We start from the raw sequence: 24202 nt of genomic DNA, 5'->3' as shown, positions 1-24202 counted from the left end.
CATCCAGTTGCCCAGATTTTTCTTAAACAGGGCCAATGAGGTGCTCTGTTTGATATGAATGGGCAGCTTGTTCCAGAGTATGGGAAGTCTCTGGGACAGGAACCTATCCCTCCAGCAAGTTCTGTTCATTGTGGTGACAAAGTTAAGGTCTCTGGAGCATGTGTCCCTCGGGGATTGGGATTTTCTAAGTGTAGCATGTCCAACAGCTCTGGGTTTGACATAGCTCTGGATGTTAGGCAGAGATCGCCTGTGAGTAGGCAATATGCGATGGAGTAGAGCTGGATCTTCTTAAGGCAGTCTGTATAGGGCATCTGTTTAAGGCTGGCAATCCTCTTTGTGAGGTATTTTTGCCGTCTTTCCAGTTGCTGCAAGTGACATGTGACGTACATCTGAAAAGGGGCATTGTACTCTATAATAGGTCTAATGAGGGCTGAGTAGAGGGGGACAATGACTTATTTTTTTCTGGATGAAAAACCTTTTGTGATGAGGTGTGTCACATAGAAGGACTTCTTGACTACTGTGGCTATGTGGTTTTCAAAGGAGAGATTGCTGTCTATCTGTGTCCCTTGGTCTCGTATCACGCTTTCTTTGCTGAGTGGACAACAGCCTATGTGGTAGTTTGTTGGCACAGGGTCTTTCCCAAAGGGGATAACTATGCATTTTTTTGATGTTGAGCTTAAGGCCGTGGTTTTGACACCAGGCATCTGTCTCATCAAGGCCCTTTTGTAGAATGTCCACATCCTTAGGGGATTCAATAATGGCCCCCAGTTTACAGTTGTCTGTAAACTTTGTTAGCTATAAGCCCTCTGAGTTGGTTTGGACTTCCGATTAGTAGATGCCAAACAGGAGGGGACCCAGGACTGAATCCTGTGGTACTCCACTTGTCACCGGTCTGGAGACGGATTTGGAATTTGCTGCTTCCACAGTGTGGGTTCTGTCGGTGAGCCAGTTGGCCACCCACCGTGTGACATAGGGGTTTATGCCCAGTTTCATGAGTTTATCAATAATACCAGAGTGGGGGATAGTGTCGAAGGCCTTGGCGAGATCTAGGTAGGCTGTGTGAACTGCCTAACCCTCGTCCACAGCTTTGGTGACTGCTTCAAAGTAGTCAGTCAGGTTTATAAGACATGATCTAGCTTTCACAAACCCAAACTGGGTGGGGTCCAGAGTTTGCAGGTTACCTTTGTCTTTGTTTATAAGTTCCATGATGATAAATTCCATGGCCATGGCCATATGGATGGTAAAAATAGTCCATGCCCCTTTAAGCCTGCATGCCAAGCTGAAGACGATCATTTAGCCAATCAACAACAATTGAACACCAGTGAGGAAATGACCTCAAATCAGAACCATCAAAGGCGCGAAAATACCTGTGACGTCAGTTCCTCAACCTCACAAGGCAAGCAAGTATGGCATTCTGAATACATTAAAAATAAAAGTAAAGAAATAGAAGACCAAAATTATGGGAGAAATAATTCGTTTTTTCATTGCGATTTCAATGAAGAAGCAGTGAATTTGAATTATTTAATGCAGGGAGCTCATCCCAAGAAGAAGTATGATGTTTGGCAACAACAATGGAAAATACATTACATTTTGAACTTAATGAAACAAAAGGCAACAGTGACATTGCTAATGACTGTTTCAATGGAGACACTGCATTTCATTATATGTCTTTTTATGACTATATGGATTTTAGCTATAGTAATGCTTCTAGTGATGTTTTAAATGATGGTGAAATTTCTTCTGGTCCTGTTGTCATAAGTAATACTACAAATGACTTTTAGATTTATAATTACTCCACTAAGTGTTTAAACACAGCTCATGCCGATTTATTGGCAAAAGGTTTTAATTTTGTGCCTGCACTGAGAGGTAACATTGCTGACTTTTATTGGATTTAAAATGTTTTAGTTTGTGGTTTAATTCTAATGCAACAACTAATTTAATTACAACAAAGTGTTTAAAAAAGCCAAGCATGTTTAATCCCCAGATGCACAATCTTGTACGTACTTTTGAAATGGCTTGTGAGATTGATTTTAAGGAAATGTGCAATAGTAAAAGTGATAGTAATTATAACTTAACTTTAGAATAAACACATCTTTTGGCTGAAACAGTTAAAGATAGAAAAATACGGATTATGAAACCCGATAAAGGGAATGGTATGGTTATCATGGAAAACTGTTGATTACTGCAACCATATGAATACATTATTAATGGATGGTACTTATTGTGAAGTATCTAAAAATGAAATCAACATTGCCTTTAAAAGGATTGACATGCAGCTTACTGACATGTTATATCAGGGTCAAATTAGTTTGGATGAATATAATTTTGTTAAAAATGACCACTCCAGGATAGAAAACCTTTTTGGAATATCCAGGATACATAAGGATATAAACCACCTGCCCTTTAGACCTATTGTTGATGGCAATAGATGTAAGACATATTTCATTGCCAAGCTAGTAGATGACTCCTTGAAGAAAGGGTTGGGTGGCTTTAAATTTATTTCTAAGGATTCTTGAGATTTTTTGAGCAATTAAATAGTTTAAGTTTCACACATGATACGTTTTTCATCACTATAAATGTTCAAAATATTTTTTCATCAATCCTCATGATGTTGGACTTAATTGGGTTGAAGAACAGTTGGCCGTTACTAAGAAATTCAAGCAGAATACAATTAACTTGATTGTAGCTTTGATGTAAATCATGCTTTACAATAATTTAATTTATTTCAAAGGCCAGTATTTTAGACAGGAGGTTGATGAAGCTATGGGAGAACCCTGTGCCCCCAACTACGCCAATTTTGTGATGTCCTACTGGGAAACTGAATTTGTTGTTAAAAGTCACTTTTATCAATATATTGCTTTCTATACAAGGTTCCTTGATGATTTGTTCTGGGTTTGGACAGGCTCAGAAGGCCAGTTAATGGAATTTCTCGAATATATTAACAGGTCAACTACATTCCTAAAATTCACTCATTGTATAAGTAATTTAACGATTACCTAGTTGGACATTGAGTTATCAGTAAATTCTGTCGACAATAAAGTTAAATCCAAAATTTACTGTAAACCCGCCTTCTCCAGTTTTTATTTGGATTATACAGCTGCCATCCACATTATCAAAAAAGATCCATGGCAGCTGGTACGGGCAGCACACATGGTGTCTGATGAAGCAGATTTCCTAAGTGAAATTGAATTTATTTTGAGTATGTTCAGGAAAAGAGGGTACCCTGAAAGGATGCTTAATAGCATCAGTGAAGAGATCATCTTGAAGAGACAGAATGGTATATATAGACCAATTTTGTACTATGAACAAAGTCCAGTCATTAATTTAGATGGAAATGGAGTAACAGAAAACTAACCTAACACCAGTAAGATTTATGGTAAATAAAATATTACAGTACTCAACAAGGATAGTAATAACTGTAATGAACATTATACATAAAAATTTGATTTTTTTTTTTGCTTTGGACCACATTGTATGACATTTGGTGGGTGTAAGACCCAATATAGTGTTTAGAAAAGATAGATCTTTAAAAATTCTATTGGAGTCTACTAATATGTCACAATTGTGTAAAACAGGCCTCCTGTTAATTTAAAATGTGGAATGTGGAAACAATATCCATATATTCTTACTACAGGAGCCAAATACATTTTTTTTTCAGGTTAACTATTAATTGACATTTTAATTGCCAGTCTACAAATGTAGTTTATTTAGCAAAGTGCATGGTATGTCCAGTGTTCTATATAGGAAAGACATATCAACATTTACATGACAGGATGTATGAACATCTCACAGATATTAAAAAGGAAAGCAAACTAATGCCTTGAGTAAACATATAACTGAGAATAGTGGGCATGAATTTTGTTTTTTAGTAATACAGCAGATAATATCGGACCCTAAAGAAAAAACTTTACCAGACCATCTTGAACTTTGTGAATTGAAATGGCAATTATGCTTCAATGCTTTTGTGTACCCAGGGTTAAATGGATTCACTAGTATTTCCTGTTTTTTGAAGCTCCAGCATTACAATGGTTAAACTGGGGCATGCATTCATGTGTTTTATTGGAACACCTATTTTATTGATGGAATATTAATTGGTGTGATTATTTTAATTGGTGTGATTATTTTAAGTGAGATTTTAACACTGCATTTTAGTTCTGATGAAGTCTTGTGATGTAAACTAGGGATGAAAGCACTTAACTAATACACCTGGATTAAGAAAAAAACTGTACAATGATTTGGATAGATGCCTAGATGCTGGAGGACCAGCCTGGATGGAGCAATAAAACTGCTGGATGACACACTACTCCCATGAGAAATCTGCAGATAGGATCTCAAGATACATGGGAAATCTGTAGTTGGGGGGATCTCAGGACATTGTCAGGACCAACAATTTACTGAAAGAAAAGCAATAGATACTCTTACAAATGTTTGGGTCCATGGATATCTGTACATGGACTGGATTATTTGTAGGGGCAAATATAACTAAATAAACAAATAAAAACACAGACAAACACAAACAAATAAATACATAAGTAAACAAAAGATTTCACAGTATGGTGGCAACCTGGGACCTAGCACTACCCATCTTGGAATGAATGGATAAGAAATGGTCATCGGGTACCCACGCATGAACTGGTTCAGCAATACCCATATTTATGAGGACATGATAAAATGAAGTTTTTATCAGCATGTGTTAAAAAGGATTCTATTATGGCAGCTAAGGATATGTGGGAAAAGACTAAACAAAACATAATATAAAAACTGAGAAACTGGAAGGCCTTGTCTACAGATATGGACAGCAAGATTCAAACACTAAAAATGGTTTTAGTCCCTTTAGTTTTATACACAGGTCAGACATATTTTATCAACCAACGGAGAAATAGTGGATAGTAATTAATAAGAACTGAAGGATTATATATGGGAGGTGAAGAGGACAAGAGTCAAGTGGAATAAGTTGATCTTTTCAATAGAACAAGGATGTTTAGGATTACCTGATTTGAAGGGATATTTTTGAGCTATACAGTTAAGGCTCTTATACACAACAAAAGCAGAATGCTACAATTCAAAGTGGAAAGGGATTATGATGAAGCAGGGGGTAATTCATGAAATAAGGAAAAACTGGGATTTTTGGGTGCAGCTTCTTAAGAAAAATAAAAAGAAGTTATGCACTCACCATGAAGTTCCATGTGAGCTGTCTATCTTGCCTTCATTCTGTACTTGTGGGATCAGTTCCGACTCAGCAGTTTCCTAAAGCTCGAGGTCTCCAACCAGCTCATGGATTACTCCCTATCCCACGATGCTCTAGGGCATTCCCCAGATCTTGTTTGCTGGTATACTAATATCCACATATATAGATTTTTAATTATTTTATAAGCCAAGAAGAAGGTCAGAGAGTATTTGATGCCAAATAGTAAGATCTCGATCCTCCAGAAGCCAAAGGTTGGGGGTAGGAGGGTGGGGCGTAAAAATGAAGCGACATGGACAACTCACATGGAACCTTATGGTGACTACATAACTTCTTTATGTGAAGTTGTCATATCTTGCCTTCATTCTGTACTTGTGGGACAGCGTCCCTAGCACCATCTTTCTTGGGTGACTCATGGGAGAACATTCTTCAGAACAGTGGACCCAAAAGAGGCCCTGTCCCTGGAGGCCAAATCTACTTTGTAATGAGTGATAAAGGTATGAGACCTTGCCCACGTTGCTGCCACGCAAATGGTATCAATTGGCAATTTTGGACGAACGGCAGAAGAGGTCGAAATAGCCCTGGTAGAATGAGCTCTTATTTTGCTTGGAAGTTGTTTGTTCACTGAGTGATAAGTGAATGAGATACAGTCTAACAACCATCTGGATAGAGTGTTTTTTGCTACTGAAGCTCATTTCTTGGAGTCTGAAAAAGATAAAAACAATTGATCAGTCTTTCTAAAGTCCTTTGTTCTGTGTAAATAGAAATGCAATTGTCTATGCACATCAAGTTGGTGTAACGTATTCTGCCTTATTGCCATACTTGGGGGAAAAAGACTGGTAAGTCTATGGATTGATTTAAGTTTCATTCTAAGCATACTTTTGGTAAAAATGATGAGTTTGTACGAAGTGAGACTCTGTCATTGTGAAACAGTATATGTGGAGGTTTGATGGACAATGCTTGTAATTCCAAAACCCTCCTAGCTGAAGTGATAGCCACTAAGAAAATCGTCTTCCAGGTTAAGAATTTTAAGTCACATTAAGATGCAGGTTCAAAACGGGGAAGAACTATATGGGATAGAACAAAATTTAGGCTCCATGGAAGTAGAGGTGGTTTAATGGGAGGTCTTAACAGGGTCGTACCTCTTAAGAAAGCTTTACAAAGTCTGTGGAACATTAACATTCGGTCCTCCTCCAACAAAATGAAATTTAGAGATTGCTGCTAATTGTATCGAATAGTGGCTGCAGCTGTTCCCTCCTTAAAAGGTTTTGTTAAAATTCCAGTATAGAGGATATAGATGCAGAGAATGGGTCAATATGATTTTGTAAGGCCCAGGAGGAAAATCTTTTCCATTTGCTGAGATATAATCTTCTCGTAGAGGATTTGCGAGAAGAAATCAGGATATGTTGTACTGAGGGTGAAAGGTCAGGTAGCCTGGCTATATTTGGAATTGGAGCAGCCAAGCTGTCAACTTGAGGATTTGAAGAGATGGATGGAGCATTCCCCATGAATGGGTCAGAAGGTCCAGCACTGGGTCCAGAATACAAGGCTCCTCCTGAAGATAAGGCCGCAAGAAGGGGAACCAATTTTGACGAGGCCAGTAACGGGCTATAACAATTAATGTCCTTCCCAATACTCTGTCTTTCTGAAGAACTTTGGGAATCAATGGAAAAGGAGGGAAGGTGTAGAGGAGACCCGAGGGCCAATCTTGTACAAGTGCATCCCTTGGGGGTTCTCCCAGAGGGGGGACTAGGGCAAAGTAGCTGTTGCATTTGACGTTCATGGATGTGGTGAAGAGATCACAGCAAGGCTGGCCCCATTTTTTGAAAATCATTTCTGCTATATCTTGTTTCAGGGACCACTCTTGAGGCAACAGTATTGCCCTGCTGAGTTTGTCAGCTATCACTTTAGATTTCCCCGGGATATGCATTGCTACCAGAAAGTGTTGGGAGAAGGTTGCCCACTGCCATACTCTCAGGGGCTCAACAAAGGGGGTAAGATATGGTTCCTCCTTGTTTGTTTATATACTATACCACTGACATATTGTCCGTTTGGATCGCAATTGTTCCTAGTGGGAGAGAGTCTTGGAATGCCTGCAACACAAGAAGCACCACTCTCATCTCTAGGGCACTGATGTGCAAGTGGGCCTTGTGATCCTGTGCCTTGTACTGTTCTTCCCTGATAATGCCCCCCCCCACCCTATCTGTGAAGCATCCGTAGTCACTGTGGCAAGGGGTTGTGGAAGAACAAAGGGTCAGCCTAACGTGACTTGATCGGAGTGAAGCCACCAATGAAGGTCTCTCTTGCAAGATTCTGTTAACATGATCTGGTGCAACATTGGAAGTTCCTGCATGGACCACTGAGAAAAAGCAGCCACTGTAGAATATTCATGTGCAGCCATGCTAAGGGAATTATGTTTACAGCTGCTGCCATGGTGCCTAGCACCTACAGAACTGTCCTTGGTTGAGTCTTCCTTTTGCAAAGCAGGTCCAAAACTTGTACCCGAAGGGCTGTCTCTCTCTCCCTGTTGGAAGCTTTACTATCATTCTTGTAGTGTCTAAATCTGCTCCTATAAAGGCGATATGTTGAGATGGCAATAAGGAAGATTTTTTGTAGTTTATTGTGATCTATAGATGAGAGCAAAGTATCAGAGTGGTGTCTCTTGCCTCCATTAGTAGATGCTTGGTGGTGGTGGTTAGGAGCCAGTCATCTAGATATGGAAACACCTGGAATCCTAAACGTCTTAAGTGAGCCATGACTACTGCCATACATTTGGTGAACACTCTGGGGGCTGTGGTGAGACCAAAGGGCAGAGCTCGAAACTGGTAATGACTGACTCGAAGCCGAAAATGCAGATGGCTCCTGGATGGCCTGTCCAATTTTATGTGGTAGTACGCATCCTGGAGGTCTATAGAGCACATCCAATTGTCTTTTCCCAGAAAGGGAAGTATCAACTGCAGTGTAACCATCTGGAACTTTGTCTTTTTTACAGATTTGTTTAATCTGCTGAGATCCAGTATGGGTCACCAGTCTCCTGTTTTCTATGGAACTAAAAAGAACCTTGAGTAAGTCCCAGATCCTATCTGGTCTGCGGGAACTGGTTAAATGACTCTTTTATCTAGTAATGTTTGTATTTCTAGAGTTGCTTGTTTTCTGTGACTAGGTGGAACGTCTGGGAATTTTTTTATGTGTGGGGCGGGAACTGAAAAGGGTATTGAGTAACCTCTGGATACGATGCCTTGTACCCACTTGTCTTTTGTTATTTTTAGCCAGGCATCTGGGTACAAGGATAATCAACTCCCAACTGCCTCCAGAGAAGAGCAGACAGGCCTGCTTTCAGGAGCAATGAAAGGGCTTACCAAAGAAAGATTCTCTGTCACCCTAGTTCTGCAGACCCCCCTACGCTGCATGGCCGGCGTCTTCCATTATTGCTTTCCCCTCTCCCCCTGGGGGAATTCTCACCATGTGTTTCTTGAAAAACTCTCTGGGATTTTTCAAATCCACATTTTTCCACTCTTTTGGCCTTTAGGATAAGGCCTAGAAGGTGTGGAAAAATGGACTCCAATGGCAGAGAGAGTTTTTCCTTCCTATTCACACCTGGTTAATGTGTCTTTTAACTTTGTCCCGAGCAAGGACGAGCCATTGAAGGGGGCGTTAATGAAGGATGACTTGAAGGGTTCCGCAAAGTTACACAAGCACATCCAGGAATGTATCCTAAGGGAAATTCCTGATGCCACTGCCCTACTCGCTCCCTCGGCTGCATAAGAAATGAGCCTCATGGATGAGTTGACTACTGAATTTAAGGTGGAGAGCTGGGAGGACACTCTATCTGATACCCCCACAGCTACTAAACCCTGGAGAGTATCTCCAAGCCCTTTCAGGAGATCTCTCTGTAACCTAGGGAAGTGCATAAGATAATTCAGGGACCTGAGAGTGAAAGCCACTGAAGAAAACATGTGCTTTCTGTATTTGTCCATCATACATGACTTTTTGTTCGGGGGTGGACAGAAGTGGACGTTTCTGATAGCTCCTTCTTGGTGGCCACCACCACCACTATAGCATCTACCAGGACACCTTTTGTAAGGAATGCTTTTTCATCAGGGGGATGTAATAAATTTATTTGGCCTCCAGGGAACAGGCTCCACTGAATCTGGGGACTCCCATGCCTTTTGACAAACTAACTCCATAAGCTTGTTGAAAGGCGGAGACACCCAAGTGACAGAACAGCGAGGCCCAAAGGCCTTCAGGTCGACAGACTCCTCATCAGAAGGGTTGATGGGCTTCCAGATGCCTCTCTGCTTAAGGAACTCTAAGATGTCTGCAAAGGAGACATCCTCAGAGGGCGACTGTGGGGACCCTTCTGACTCATCGAGGTTTGTGTCTGATGTGATTGACTCCTCAGGGGAGTCCAAATACTTCCTCTTGCATAATCTCTTGTGAGAGACCTCTTCAGAAGGACATTCTGGAGAGGTTTTGGAAGAGACAGGTTCATCTGCTGGGGCACTCTGAGGCCTTGGGTCTCCATGACCGTATGGGATCAGTTGTGCTGAGATGGACACAGGTGCCTTTGGGGAGGAATGACTGGACCTGAGAGAGGGGTTGCTCATGGGGACAGCACTCTCCTCATCACCTCGAAGACCCCCCGCCCATAATTTGAGGAAGCTTCTGGCTCTGAAGAACGAAGGACCCCACCCATGACTCAAGGAAGCTACCAGCTCCGAAGAACTAGAAGGCTTCCCCGATGCCAAGGGGATTGGCTCCAAATCAGATGTAGGAGCTGAGCTCACCCATGCCGAGGCCCTGAGAGGCAGGTTCAGATCCGACAACTGTCTGATCTGACTGTCCCCTCCGGACCTGACCAGAGAGTGGCAGCTCCTAGACTCCTCGAGCTCAGACGGCACCAAGGAAGTCGGAGCAGAGGTTGAAGCCGTAGAGCTTAGAGCAGCTCTGGGCACTGATGGTTCCACTACTATCAGCTCCATGCATTCTGGCTCCAAGGCCTCGAGGCAGGTCAGACAAGGAATCAGTAGAGATGGGGTAGGTGCACTCAGCTTCAAAGCCCGCTGGGTCGGATCCCATAACAATTTGGCTAGTGCCAGTGTACTCAAGAGTCTCCACACAACACGATCCACATCTTCTTCTGATAAGCTCCTCGAGGACTGAGAAGAAGGGCCAGAAGATCTTGATCTCTGTAACAAAGGTGACCTCAAAGTCAAAGAAACCAGCTCCAGGACAGGGGACTGGCTCCGAGACTGCAGTACCATTGGTTCCAAAACAGGAGGAACCGAGGTAGAAGGTTTTTTGGACCCAACGGATTTTGGGTCAGATGAAGACAGTCTTGAAATGTTTTGAGAAGGTCCAGATTGATTGGAGGAAGATGAGGATCTTTTACTAGACTTCTCAGATCTAGAATGGGTTTGTTTAGATGTACTCTGCATTTTTGCAAGGACTCCAAAAAAGAGGTCTTCAACAATCTTCTTATAATAAGCTTGTTTTTCCTTTCCAGGAGAACCCAAAAACTGAAAGAATGACATATGGAGCACGACTCCTGTAAATGTATGGGTTCGAGGCAATAGACACATTCTGAATGACCATCTGTTAATGACATTTTCTGGGAGCAGTTTGAACATCTCTTGAACCCAGAGGGTTTAAACTCTTTTAATTGCTTTGACATGTCTATCAATAGAGAATATTCTACAGCAATATTAGCAGTATAATGAACTATCCAGTCATAACAGAACAAAACTATTTAACTATTCTAACAATCAAACTCTAACTTTTTATTTATTTATTTTTTTTAAACAACAAAACACACAGGGAAGAAAAAGGCCCTCTAACTTAAATGGGTTAGTCGCTCTCTAAATTAAATGAGCTGACTCAATGAAAGGATCCAAACTCCTTACAAAAGGAAAACCCAACACCAGACAAACTACTAACAAAGCACACTTGACAACCTTATTAGCGCGAGCCCTCTAACTAAAAATGGGCTGAGCCGCCCTCTAACTAAAAACGAGCTGAGCCGCCCCTAAGTTAAATGAGTGACTTGAAAAATTAATGTAAGATCTATCAGAAAAACAACAGCAAATTCAACAACTATATTTTAGCACAGAAAAGCCGTATAGCGATATATGTGCAGGCCTAGAGGTAAAACTACTGCCCTAGTGAAAACCACAAAAAAAAAAAAAAAAGAACACAGTCAAATACTGTGCTAGAAAAAGTCAAAAAAAACTTTTTAAACAATAACACACAGGCAAACTACTAAGAAAATTTAACTTTTAGTATATAAAACAAGTTTTTTAAATAGCCACAGCCAGTTGAAGGATGCTCGATCTGTTTAGAGATCTGGGGAATGCCACGAGCTGGTTGGAGACCTCGAACTTTAGTAAACGACTGAGTCTAAAGTACAGAATGAAGGCAAGATACGACAACTTCACATCAACAGTCAAACAGAATATTATTTTCATAAAGTAGCAGTAATTATACTAAGAATTAAGCCAACATGGGAAAACTGAAAGGAGATTCTGCCAATGATGATGATTACAATTATGGGTACAGTGAATAAGAAAGAAGGGGCTGGAATTTACTGAAGAAAGCTGGCAAAGGAACCAAGGTACTGGGGACATATAATTAAAGAGGGAAAGGAATGGGAAGAAGCCAAGAAGACATTTGAATTTCAGGCTACAGATTACCTTCTGTATCAGGGATTGATATCAGCGTATAGACAAAGTGAAGGGGATAGGGGAATCATACATGAAGGACCTGCACTGGTTAAATTTTTAGTTGAATCTAGAGCAAAAGTTGCTGTCAAAAGGAGATAATTCATATAAAATATTGCACAATAACTGTAGGAATAAATCAGAGGAAGTCAGAAAAGACTGGGACGAGAGATTAAGCAATTGACGAAGAAACAATGGGAGGACATATGTATGGCTCCCAAATATACAACTCAATCTAGAATATTTAGCATTTTTCCCTGAAAGTGTTTGCATAGATATTTTTATACCCCAAGCAACTCTAAAGAATTTTTCCTCAGGTAGATGGCAAATATTGGAGGTATAATGGGGAAGAAAGAGGTACCTGGAAACATTTGGTCTTGAGGTGTAATGAGTTGGAAGAGTTAAAAAGAAATTCTACAGAGTACTCTGTCAGGAATACTGGAGAAGCAAATGAGTGTACATATGGAACTATTCTTTTGAGCTGGGATACAGGATCGGAATTGCCTAGACATGGTAAGGCCTTGTTAAGTTTAATTCTGGTGGCTGCCAAAAAAACAATTACTGGAAAATGGAAATCAAAGTCTGAATGAACCACACTTAAAGTAGTGAATATTGTAACAGACATAAAAGAACAGGAAGTGGGATCTTTAGAAGAGGCTAGGAGTGAATTACATAGAAAAAAATGGAAATTGTGAGAACAATACATGCAGAAAAATGTTTTGAGGAAGGAATGAGGTTTAAGAGAATTTATTTATCTAATGCTGGTTTGATTATGTTGCATAAAATAATATACGTGATGTATGTTGTGTCTTTCAGCTTTTCCCGGTTAGGGGTCGCCACAGCGGAACTCCAGTCCGCTAATGATTGGTAGTTGATTTTTATGTGCCGAGTTACCAGCCCTGACGCACAACATACGCCCATTCACGCATGTCTCCATGCAGAAGACGCTCTAGCTGAGAATCGAACCGGACATCGTCTTACTGTGAGGCAACAACGCTACCGCAGCACCACCACAGCGGATATATATGTTTGTAAATGTAAACTTGTTAATATGGCTTGATTACTTTTATATAAATGTAAGTTTGCCTATGTCACAAGTGATAATTCAACAAAGGTGTTAAAAAAGGCATTGAGGTTAGACGAAGTCAGAGGGGAGGATCAAAAAATATCCCAATACCCAGAAGGATATAACCTCATTTTTCTCGATTTGCCATGATTAATAAGGGGTATCCTGACAGGATCATTATTAAGTCAGTACAGTTGTGAGATAACTCAACATAATAGCAGATAAGTGAGTAATGGGATAACTACAACAGGAGTCATTATATGATTAGGATGTCTGCTACAGATGAACACTGGCATTTAGCCAGGCTTTTCTATAGTGAATGGAACTGGTCTCGGATCATGTGGCCCAGGCAGGTATGACCCTAGCTCTGAGTAGCATCCTGCCTTCGCCCAGAATGATACCACAGTATAAGGACAAAATGAATGACTTCAACAATTGGCTAAGCTTCTGGTGTCATTCAAAGGGGATCCAGTATCTGTCTGCCTGGGATGACATGATCGACAGACCAAGATGCTTTTCCAGAGATGGTCTGCACCTGTCACCCCTGGGATTCAGGTTACTGGCTAAGGCTCTTGCCAGCCCTATAGTGCCTTTTTTAGGCAAAGTTCACAAGACAAAACCACCACCGTAACAGGTACAAACATGCAAAGTAAGAAGGTAATGCTACTGAATGTTAGAAGTCTAAACCTCAAAATGCACTCTCTCAAGGCACTCCTAAAAATGGAGACATCGATATCTGTGCAGTAAGTGAGACCTGGTTCAAGGCTCCAGAGAGCAATTCTGCAATACCAGACTACAACTCTTACCACACTTTTCAGCCACCAAACCAGGACCGAAACACTAAAGGTGGAGGAGTGTCCATATTCACCAAGGATATTCACACCACCAGGCTAGTTGCCCAACACAATGCATCTGAAATTCTCCAGGTGCAACTAACACTAGTTAAGACTGCAATCCAAACTGTAGCTTGCTACAGATCCCCCACCATGCCCCAAGATTCTCATTACACCTTTCTAAACATACTGGAAAATATTAAGATACAACCAAACACCCTAATACTGGGTGATTTCAACTACCCTGCCATTAACTGGGAAAACTACTCGTGTACCAACACCTTTGCCCAATGGTTCTTGGAATTCATAAATTCCAATGCCCTGGATCAACTAATCCATAGTCCCACCAGGGGCTTCAATGTCCTAGACCTGGTCATTACCAACATGGGAAATCGATGCTCCACACTTATGGTCACCCCCTCGCTGGTCAGGTCTGACCATAAACTAATCACACTTGATATACCCCCCCCCCCCCCCCAATAAGGAAACCTCTGTAAAAAACTTCTCCAAAGCCATCTTCATGCTACTCAAGTCAGAAGCCATGCAGATGGGAACTGAAAGTTCGACTGCTGAACCTTACACTACGGCACTGTATGAGCAGATCCACTCGTGCATGAATCGTGCCATCCCAAATAGAACCAAGATGCTCTCCTCCAAAAAAAGAATGCCAATCTGGTGGTCCCCTGCCATAAACAAACTTTACAACGAAAGGAAGAAACTGTTGCAGAAAAGAGGAAAATCCCAGGATGCAAAAAACTCCCTTACCAGCCTCAGTAAGAAGCTGAGATCTCTTATAAAATCCTCCAACGCTAGTTACGAAAATAAAATTGCCAAAGATTCCAAAGACAACCACAAGGCATTCTATAGCTATGTCAAGAATCTAAATGGCAATGCTCAGATCTGCTCTGAGCTACAACAGAATGGCATTAAAAATACTGATCCTAAGGATATTGCCAATATCCTGGTAGATCGATTCAGTGACAACTTCACCCCCTCACTCACCCCCTAAAGGGCTCATCTCAGTACCGAAAGATTGCCAAATTCCGGTAATAACGGCCACACAGGTAAAAAATGCACTCTCCAAAGCTAAGAATACAGCATCCATGGGACCAGACGACGTCCTAGGGTGTGTACAACATGAACTACAAAATAAACTGGCACCTTACCTATGTGTCATGTTTAATCATAGCCTCACCTCAGGCTTCATGCCCACTGAGTTGCGCACAGCTACAGTTATCTCACTCCACAAGGGGGGATCCTGGGAACTACCGCCCATCAGTCTGACGAGCCTGATCTGCAAGGCCATGGAACGTATTATCATGGAACTTATAAACAAAGACATTGGCAACCTTCAAACACTGGAGCCCACCCAGTGTTTAGGTTTGTGAAGGGCTGATCTTGTCTCCTGAACCTGATCGACTTCTTCAAATCAGTCTCCAGAGCTGTGGATGAGGGTAAGGCAGTCCACACAGCCTATCTGGACCTCGCCAAGGCCTTTGACACCATCCCCCACTCTGAAATCATAGATAAACTTACTATGCTGGGCATTAATTCCTACGTCACTCGATGGGCTGTCAACTGGCTTACTGACACAACCCATGCTGTAAAAGTAGCCGACTCCAAATCCAGCTCTAGACAAGTGACAAGTGGAGTACCTCAGGGTTCAGTCCTGGGACCGCTCTTGTTTGGCATCTACTTCACTGAAGTACAGGCGAACACTAAGGGACTCTGACTAACAAAGTTCGCCGATGACTGCAAACTGGGAGCCATTACTGAGTCCCCAAATGATGTGGATATTCTACAAAAGGGCCTTACAGAAACAGATGCTTGGTGCCAGAGCCATGGGCTCAAGCTCAATGACAAGAAATGTATAGTTATCCCCTATGGGAAAAAACATATACCCGTGAATTACCACATAGATGACAGTACACTAAACACTGAAATTGTGATAAGAGACTTAGGGACACAGGTGGACAGTGGTCTCACCTTTGTATAACCACATTGCCACAACAGTCAGGAAATCCTTCTATGTGGCACACCTCATCACTAAGGGCTTTTCATCCAGAAAAAAGGAGATTATTGTCCCACTGTACTCATCCTCATAGACCCATTATAAAATACAATGTCCCGTTTGGTATGTACCTCTCAAGACATCTGTAACAACTGGAAACACCGCAGAAATACCTCACTAAAAGAATGGCAGGCCTAAAGCAAATGCCCTATGCTGACCATCTAAAAAAACTCCAGCTATACTCTGTTGCATATCGTCTACTCAGAGGCGACCTCTGCTTAACATCAAGGCCATGTCAAACCCAGAGGTGTTGGACACGCTACACTTAAAGAAATCCCAATCCCTCAGAGCCACACGCTCCAGGGATTTAAACCTTGTCATCACAATGAACAAAACATGCTGGAGGGATAGGTTCCTGACCAGGAGACTCCCCAGACTCTGGAATAGACTCCCCATACCTGTCAATCAGAGCACCTCGCTGGCCTCTTCAAAAGGAACCTTGACGATTGGATGGGAGATAGGAAATTCACCCCAGGGATCACATCAGTCACCCTGCTAGACAGGGATCCAGGGAAGTAAATATTGTGGGAAGAAATTGCCAGGGAATTGTTATGGCTAAGCTTGTATAGGCCCTAGGGCCGATAGCCTAGTACCAAGCTATGAACCTATGAAACACCTCATAACATACAATATTGCAATCTCAAGCCATTAGAGGTCAACCTGGCTATAAAAAAAAGTAATCCATGTAGTCGTTTCTAATGTTTTGCATCACCCACAGAAGAAATCAAGAGGACTGTAAAAATGCTACTTTACATATTATAGCCAGGGGTAGGGGATAGGATTAACAGAAAAAAAATCCCACCCCTCACCAGAGTGTTTGCCTTTTTTGGCAGAGCTTCTTTTGAAGTCCTCTGGCCTGAGAACATTAGGGTTCATCTTTAAACACAGACTGAAATGGTCTGGGGTGGTGAAGCCAGACCCTATGGCTACCAGGATAAAGGCAATCTTGGTGAAGGAGAAGGATATCTGTTCAGTTAGGGTTTAAAGAACAAAACACTCTTCGTGGCTACCTGGATATTGACAATTAATAGGGATGCTGTGGTCTCTAACATCCAAGCATCCATTAGTAAGTCATGGTGAGGCTAATCTCCACTAGAAACAGGGGTTCACCTGCCCATGGTAATATTAGGTGCAAATGGTTTTGATGGACTAGGGGAGAATGAATGGAGAATGAATGGATGGATAAAGACTTGCTGTTTGGCAAGCATATGAGGTAAAAAGCACTTATGGAAAATATAACAAAGGCAGTGTTTTGATCATCCCAGAGGACAACAAATAACAAAACACTTCTTCAGTAACCAAAGAAAAAGATTTGAGATCTGTACATTGACAAAGCATAATATATTTATTAACATGCTTGTTTGCCTTACAACGTTTTAAGGAACATTTTTCCGTAGAAAGACTGCATTTTATAATACTGAAAACTGGCTCTATGATACTGAAACAACAGCAAAAATGTTAAATGGCACTCCAAGGGCAACACTAAATTAATGAATTACTACTTTACTAAATGATCCCATGCAAAGTAAGGTGACCCTGCACCAACTTAATATCAACTTAGGATTTGCTGTAAGTACATGGAAAGTAGAAGTTTTGAAAAGTAATGTTTTCCTCCTGTTTTCACACTAAACAATATTTGACATCCTAGCTTTTGAACAGGTGTCCCACTCTAAAAAGAGTCAGAAGTGTGAAATTTTAAAGACTAACAGCTAATAGCTCTTACAGTTGAAAACAAAGCATAAATATAACTGGAATAATAAAGAAAAACATAAACAAGCAGATATGGCAAATGAAAACAATGAATAAATAGCAAATAAAAACAAAAGAGCATTAAAAGAAAATGTAAATAGAAAACCCTTCTCTACGTCAACATGCTTGTTCTAACACTACTGCAAAAGTGTCCAGTGCAGAAACAAAAGTCGTAGACAGTGTGGGAAGAGGTCTATACTAGATGGAACACTGGGGCTGCTACATTACCAGAGAAGACTTCCTGTCCCATGACTCCAATACCCAACCCACTCATGTGCACACATAAATGCATACATGTACACACGCCCATTCACAGATACACAGACACACATATGTGCGCGCACACACACACACACACACAAACACACACACACACACACACACACTCTCATACAGTTGCCTGTACATACACACACACGTGCGGAGACATTTGCATGCACATACACACACACACACACACACACACACACACACACACACACATACACACACGGACAGCTGCGTGTACATGCACACACACACACAAACACACACACACACTTTCACTGTTCTCTTTGTAGCAATCTGCAGTCCTTAATATACATCTATTTCACTAAGCAAATGTCAGATGTCAGGGCATGTCATCTGAAACTAGATCATACACAGTGAAACTTCAAGAAGACACAAACTATCTTTTATATCCTGCAAAACATAGCTCAAGCAAGGGAGCAAAGTACCACTACTAATCTGACAATGCCAGCCAGATCTTTCATTTTATCATACTGAAAGTTCAGGAAGCATGTGTAATCGATCAGTGTTCTGATACTGCACCCTGACAAGAATCACATTATGTGCAAAAATTAATTTCTGAATTCTCACCTCAGCAATGAAAAGTATAGACTGAATACATTCTGGATCCTTACCCTCGAAGAGCAGATGCTGTATTCCAAGAGAATACTAAATTCCATACTACAAGCCTAACCTAAACCTGGCATTCATGTACGAAAACAGCTGTGAGCATTCTCTATACAATATTGTTCTAAAGATCCTAGAAAAAGCAAAATTATTTGTAGTATAACCAATAAAAACCTCCAGAGAAAGAGACAGAGACTGAGAAATGAAAACAGCTTTACTAACCTGATGTAGGGTACCAATGGGTCGACATGCTTCAGTAATACTGCAATGATGAAGGGGAAGATGAAGGAAGCAGACGTCCATACAACCAAAGCTGCTGGCAGTGCACACAGACCCTCCTGAAACCACCACATTGTGAGACGCTGTTCAATAACAAGTCTCTCTCCTGATGTGATTCAACCTCTCAAACCTGCAACATAAACAGAAAGTAATCATATCTTTGCACCGCAGGTAAGCAGAGAACTGAGCAGTTTGCACTTACCTCCGTATAACTTTAGTTACAAATCCATGTTTCTGTTTCACAAAATGCTAATTTGTTCTGCTACACACATTTTAGACATACTTCTTTGTAGTTAAATCAGTATTCACATTTCCTGCCTCTTCAACTAGGGTTTTACTAATCAGAACTGTTTAGTTTCTGTTCCTGTTTGAAACATGCAGCTCTCACACAAGGAAACTTTTTCAGCAGCTCTGTATTAACCCTTTCAGTTCAGAATCACTGAACAGCTTTCATGGTACAAACAACGTTGACAAGATTTTGGAAATGCTGTTGTCACTTAATGTAGAACCTTCTTTCTTATTAATACTTTATGCCATCTTTTTCTCCTCAAGGTTCTTCAGCTAAAATGCATAGAAGAAGGTTGTTTTACCTTCTACTAAATGAGGTAGCAGATCATAGCCAACATTCCATATCTCCTTCATATATAGCTTTAGTATCTTTTTTTAATCAACCATACCTGATGCATTTTATAATCTAAATTACAAGAAAGAAATGAAGTGTTACCTTCAGTGAACATCAGGAGCTACGTATATGTATGATCCCCTACCAGGGCAGTGAGTTACATAACAACAAGGCACTTAGGATTATCACTGAAACAAGCCAAAATCAAAAAGCTGCTTAGGCAAACACTATGACCAAGCAACCCCAAAATCATCCAAATAATTAGTTACTCCAGTTTGCATCAAATTTAAGAAATACCTCAGTGCAATTTGTTTAGTACATGTGAAAGTGTTATGCCTATGCAGGGCCAAAATTAGAGAAAAACTCAAGTAGGTTCTCTACTTGACTCATTTCTTTTGGATTATTTTGTGATATAAAAGTGGGAAATGAACCCTGGACAACCTATTAGAGTGATGATTGCAAACTGATTAACATAGTTGTGTCAATAAAGTATACCAAGTTCTCCATCATAAATGACCTCAACATTACTGTAAGTAAAAGCAGCCTCATGGGATTTGGTCAAAAGGACATAAATTATGATTACATATAAATGCTCAAATGATAAATAAAAATGGCATCAGAATTATGTTGACATCCTACAGACTGCTAATAAGAGGTGGCAAGTGTCTGTCATACAAGGCATCCTCAGACTCATTACTGATGGATTTACTACACATCAGCAAGTCAAATGGCATCAGAAATAGGGATCCAGATCTGTTCTGCAACATCAGCAGAATGGTTTAAAGGGACAGGTATATCTCACAGAGAATACCCCTACTCTGGAACAGACTCCCCACCCACATAAAACAAAGTTCATCCCTGTCTATTTTCAAGAGCAACTTACATTTATGGGTGGGAAACAGAAAATTTACCTCGGGACTGCCCTCCATACTACTAAAGGACAGAGGCAACTCCTAATTGCTTTATCCCATGCTTGGGTCCCCTCAATTTATCTATGGTATGATCCAGTTAATATATATTTATTGATCATGGGATGGCTGAGGCCAAGCTCTAATCAAATGGGAGAGGTTAATTTTAGTACAAAAAGGGAAAGTGGCTGGGATTAAAATGTCTCATGAAGGAAGCTAGCCTAGTACTTACCTAAGAACCTATCAACCTATTAAAGCTCCTGGGAAAATGTCAGAGAACAATGTAAACACCAATACTTGTAAATCTACCAACTTCAAAAAAAATCAAATTCTGAAAGGAATGTCTAGTCACTCCATTGAAAAGATTGTACCGTTTTATACTTCACACTGATCCAGCTGATCCATCCTATTATCGAATATAGTGCTGCATTTTTACTCTTTGAATACAACACCCGAAAGAACTTAAAAAAGTACAAAAATGTCTGGTACTTACGTATTATCGTAACCAGATTTCTAACTTGGTATAATTCATAAAGTCATTGTGGAACAAGTTTATGTAAAAGTAGAAAGGGGTGTGTAAACTCCAAATTACTATTGTATCAGACTGGTTCTGAAACAGGAGCAGGAATAACGGCTAAATTCCTCTTCCTGGATAGCGTCCTTTGCCAAGGACACTTAATAAGAAGTAAAATTAGGCTGGCTGCTGCTACACATGCAGCGTATGTATATCATTACTTACTGACTTCCATCCTTAGATCATCCAGCTGACTTGGTAGACAGTCACACATTTTATGAGGGACAAACCAAAAATATGTGTCAAAAAGCTGGACATTGTGCGCAAAGCTAGACATTTGATAGGTATGTATATGTGCAATGGCAGTGACACACATGTGGGAATTAGGTACACTGGAGCAATCAGTTGCAGGAGGAAGAGAAGCAGCAGTTATGTGCAACAGCCCGTTTAATTTCTGACTGCGGGAATATGATCGGTACATGTAACAAACTGAAAACGGACATTACCAATTGTACCTTTTACATTAACTTTTCTGCTGTAACTGAAAGGAAGCTTTGCCAATTAAGTAACGATGACAGACATTCCTGTCAACATGGTAGTGCAAGAAATGTGGTGAAAACCTAACATAACGGGAGAACAAGAGCCTAAAAATCCGGGTACATTTTAAATAGTTATACACTTTGAAAGTGACACAATAACGTGAAATTATTTTGTTGGCACGTGAACAACATATGAATACTTGGTACTTACGTATTATTGGTTATAAATCTGGTTGCGGTAATGCCAAAGTACCAAATTCCCTTACCAAAAAATGTAGTGCAGGACAATTTCAATGGATTAGCTTCAAGAATTATGTGCCTTGTTTTTTTTTTTTTTTTTTTTTTTTTTAAGAGGTATTATCTGGCTGGTCTATAACACAGTGTCATAACAGTTGTCTTTGAAAGTTTATTCATGGAATATAGTGCTGGGATGGGAAAACCAGACTGGGGAAACTAATACTAAAAAATAAATAATAACATAAAAACATGTAATGAATATATTACATTGCACCTTTTAGGATTAAGTAATACAATTCCCCTTACAATTAGAAGTCCGTCATTAACTTCCTTCAAAATTAATCTGTATTATGTATGTAGGAAATACAGTTATTAACATGGTGTTAAAACTGTTAAGCTTCTTAAAAGCCATTATGTTTTAAGCTTGAAAATTGAACATGTGAGTGTATGAAGAAAGAAAGACACATTCAAGCACAAGAGTTATGGTTTCTGCTCATAACAATATATGTGAACAGAGCCTACAAGTCTGTAGGGCCACACAGTGCAACCACTAAACCGTAAAACAAGCCCTACTGCCCAAGCAAGGCTTTTCCAGTTACTGCTCTACGTGACACTTTTAACAATCACTAGAACCATGTCCAATGTCTGCCTTTAAAACTGTCTAGCCTGAGTCTAAAACCACTGATGGCGTTGTACTTGGCAGGTCACCAAGCACATTCAAGTCATACCTTCAGCACTTTTAATTGAATAATGCACTTGCGAACCAATTCCCTTATCAAAGTGCTCCTACCACCCATCCATTTACTCTGCCTATATATTATTTCATTGACTTTGTTTACGTATTTTGTTGTATGCAGTGATTATGTCCAGTAAACAGGTAGGAAACACGTTACTGAATCTCAAATGAGTGATTAAAGGAGCCATAACAATTTGAAACACCTTACAACACAAAAAAACAGAAGAAAAAGTGACTACATTCGCTATTTGATAGAGTAGGGAAAGTATTCCAAACCGGAAGTAACCTTGTAAATGCCTTCATGTAAGGTCAGAGTTTAGAGTTTGATCCCAACTGATATAGTTTGTAAGGATGTGAAGGCAGAATTCATGATGAATTGAACAGATATAAAGTACTAACCAATAACAAATGCCAACAGTGAAACTCTAGAAAATTTTAAAATAAAAGCATACTCCAGAGATGCCTAATCTTGCTTTATTAAAATACTGCACACTTAAATCATAAGGGATTTTGTCCTTACCTTGGAAAACTTCATAAGACAAACTGTTAACAAACCAAAGCTATTTTTATACACCATAACAATCATGGAAAACTGCAATTAATAAATTGATTGGTTGAAATCAGACTGCACCACAAATTAATATTCTTAATATTGTAATAGTCTATTTTTATAAACAAGCAGTATTACATATATCACTTAAACCAGGAAATTTAAAAGCATCATAACTGATCTGCAAGCATAGTACACATTGTTCCAATAAAGTGTTAATATCCCCTTACTTGGCTTTATGATATCTTAGCCTGTGGTCTGATGTAATATCCTTTTATATGGCTTCATGATATCTTAGCCTGTGATCTGATGCAATATCCCCTTACATGGCTTCATGATATCTTAGTTTGGTGTCTGATGTAATATCCCCTTACATGGCTTCATGATATCTTAGCCTGTGATCTGATGTAATATCCTTTTACATGGCTTCATGATATCTTAGCCTGTGGTCTGATGTAATATCTCCTTACATGGCTTCATGATATCTTAGCCTGTGGCCTGATGCAATATCCCGTTATAAGGCTTCATGATATCTTAGCCTGTGGTCTGATGTAATATCCTTTTACATGGCTTCATGATATCTTAGCCCGTGATCTGATGCAATATCCCCTTAAAGGGCTTCATGATATCTTAGCCTGTGGTCTAATGTAATATCTCCTTACATGGCTTCATGATATATTAGCCTGTGGTCTGATGCAATATCCCCTTACATGGCTTCATGATATCTTAGCATGTGATCTGATGTAATATCCTTTTACATGGCTTCATATCTTAGCCTGTGGTCTGATGTAATATCTCCTTACATGGCTTCATGATATCTTAGCCTGTGGCCTGATGCAATATCCCGTTATAAGGCTTCATGATATCTTAGCCTGTGGTCTGATGTAATATCCTTTTACATGGCTTCATGATATCTTAGCCCATGATCTGATGCAATATCCCCTTACAGGGCTTCATGATATCTTTGCTTGGGGTCTGATGTAATATCTCCTTACATGGCTTCATGATATCTTAGCTTGGGGTCTGATGTAATATCCCCTTACATGGCTGCATGACATCTTAGCCTGAGATCTGATGTAATATCCTTTTACATGGCTTCATGATATCTTAGCCTGTGGTCTGATGTGACCATGATTTGCAGCCTCTAAGGTCTGCCCCCACACCCCACCCCCAAGCATTTTCATACTAAATATTTCAGTATGATCAGAAAATGAACAAAATAATGCTTGCAAACCTGTTCTTTTGATTTTTTATTTTTTATTCATTAATTAACAATAAGTCTGCTGAATGCAGTGTTTTGTAA

General features: G+C 40.2%; 1 protein-coding gene across 2 annotated transcripts in view; it reads right to left on the bottom strand.

Annotated features, from left to right (window-relative positions):
- The window catches only part of DRAM2 (DNA damage regulated autophagy modulator 2), a 337805-nt gene that overhangs the window by 244255 nt on the left and 69348 nt on the right, over positions 1–24202 (bottom strand). Inside the window, exons 1-2 of one of the 2 annotated variants that reach the window (XM_044076653.1) lie at positions 18996–19145; positions 18737–18923 (exon numbers count right to left, since the gene is read on the bottom strand). In XM_044076653.1, coding sequence (XP_043932588.1) covers positions 18737–18867 — 131 coding nt within the window. In that variant the 5' untranslated portion in view covers positions 18868–18923; positions 18996–19145. Of the gene's footprint in view, positions 1–18736; positions 18924–18995; positions 19146–24202 lie in introns of those variants that run through there. The other variant, XM_044076654.1, reaches the window with a different exon arrangement.

Source organism: Protopterus annectens, chromosome 7.part0 (genome assembly GCF_019279795.1).
Source record: "Protopterus annectens isolate FY-2018-M chromosome 7.part0, PAN1.0, whole genome shotgun sequence".
Taxonomy (NCBI): Eukaryota; Metazoa; Chordata; order Ceratodontiformes; family Protopteridae; genus Protopterus; species Protopterus annectens.
This window is presented reverse-complemented; position numbering and strand designations above follow the sequence as displayed.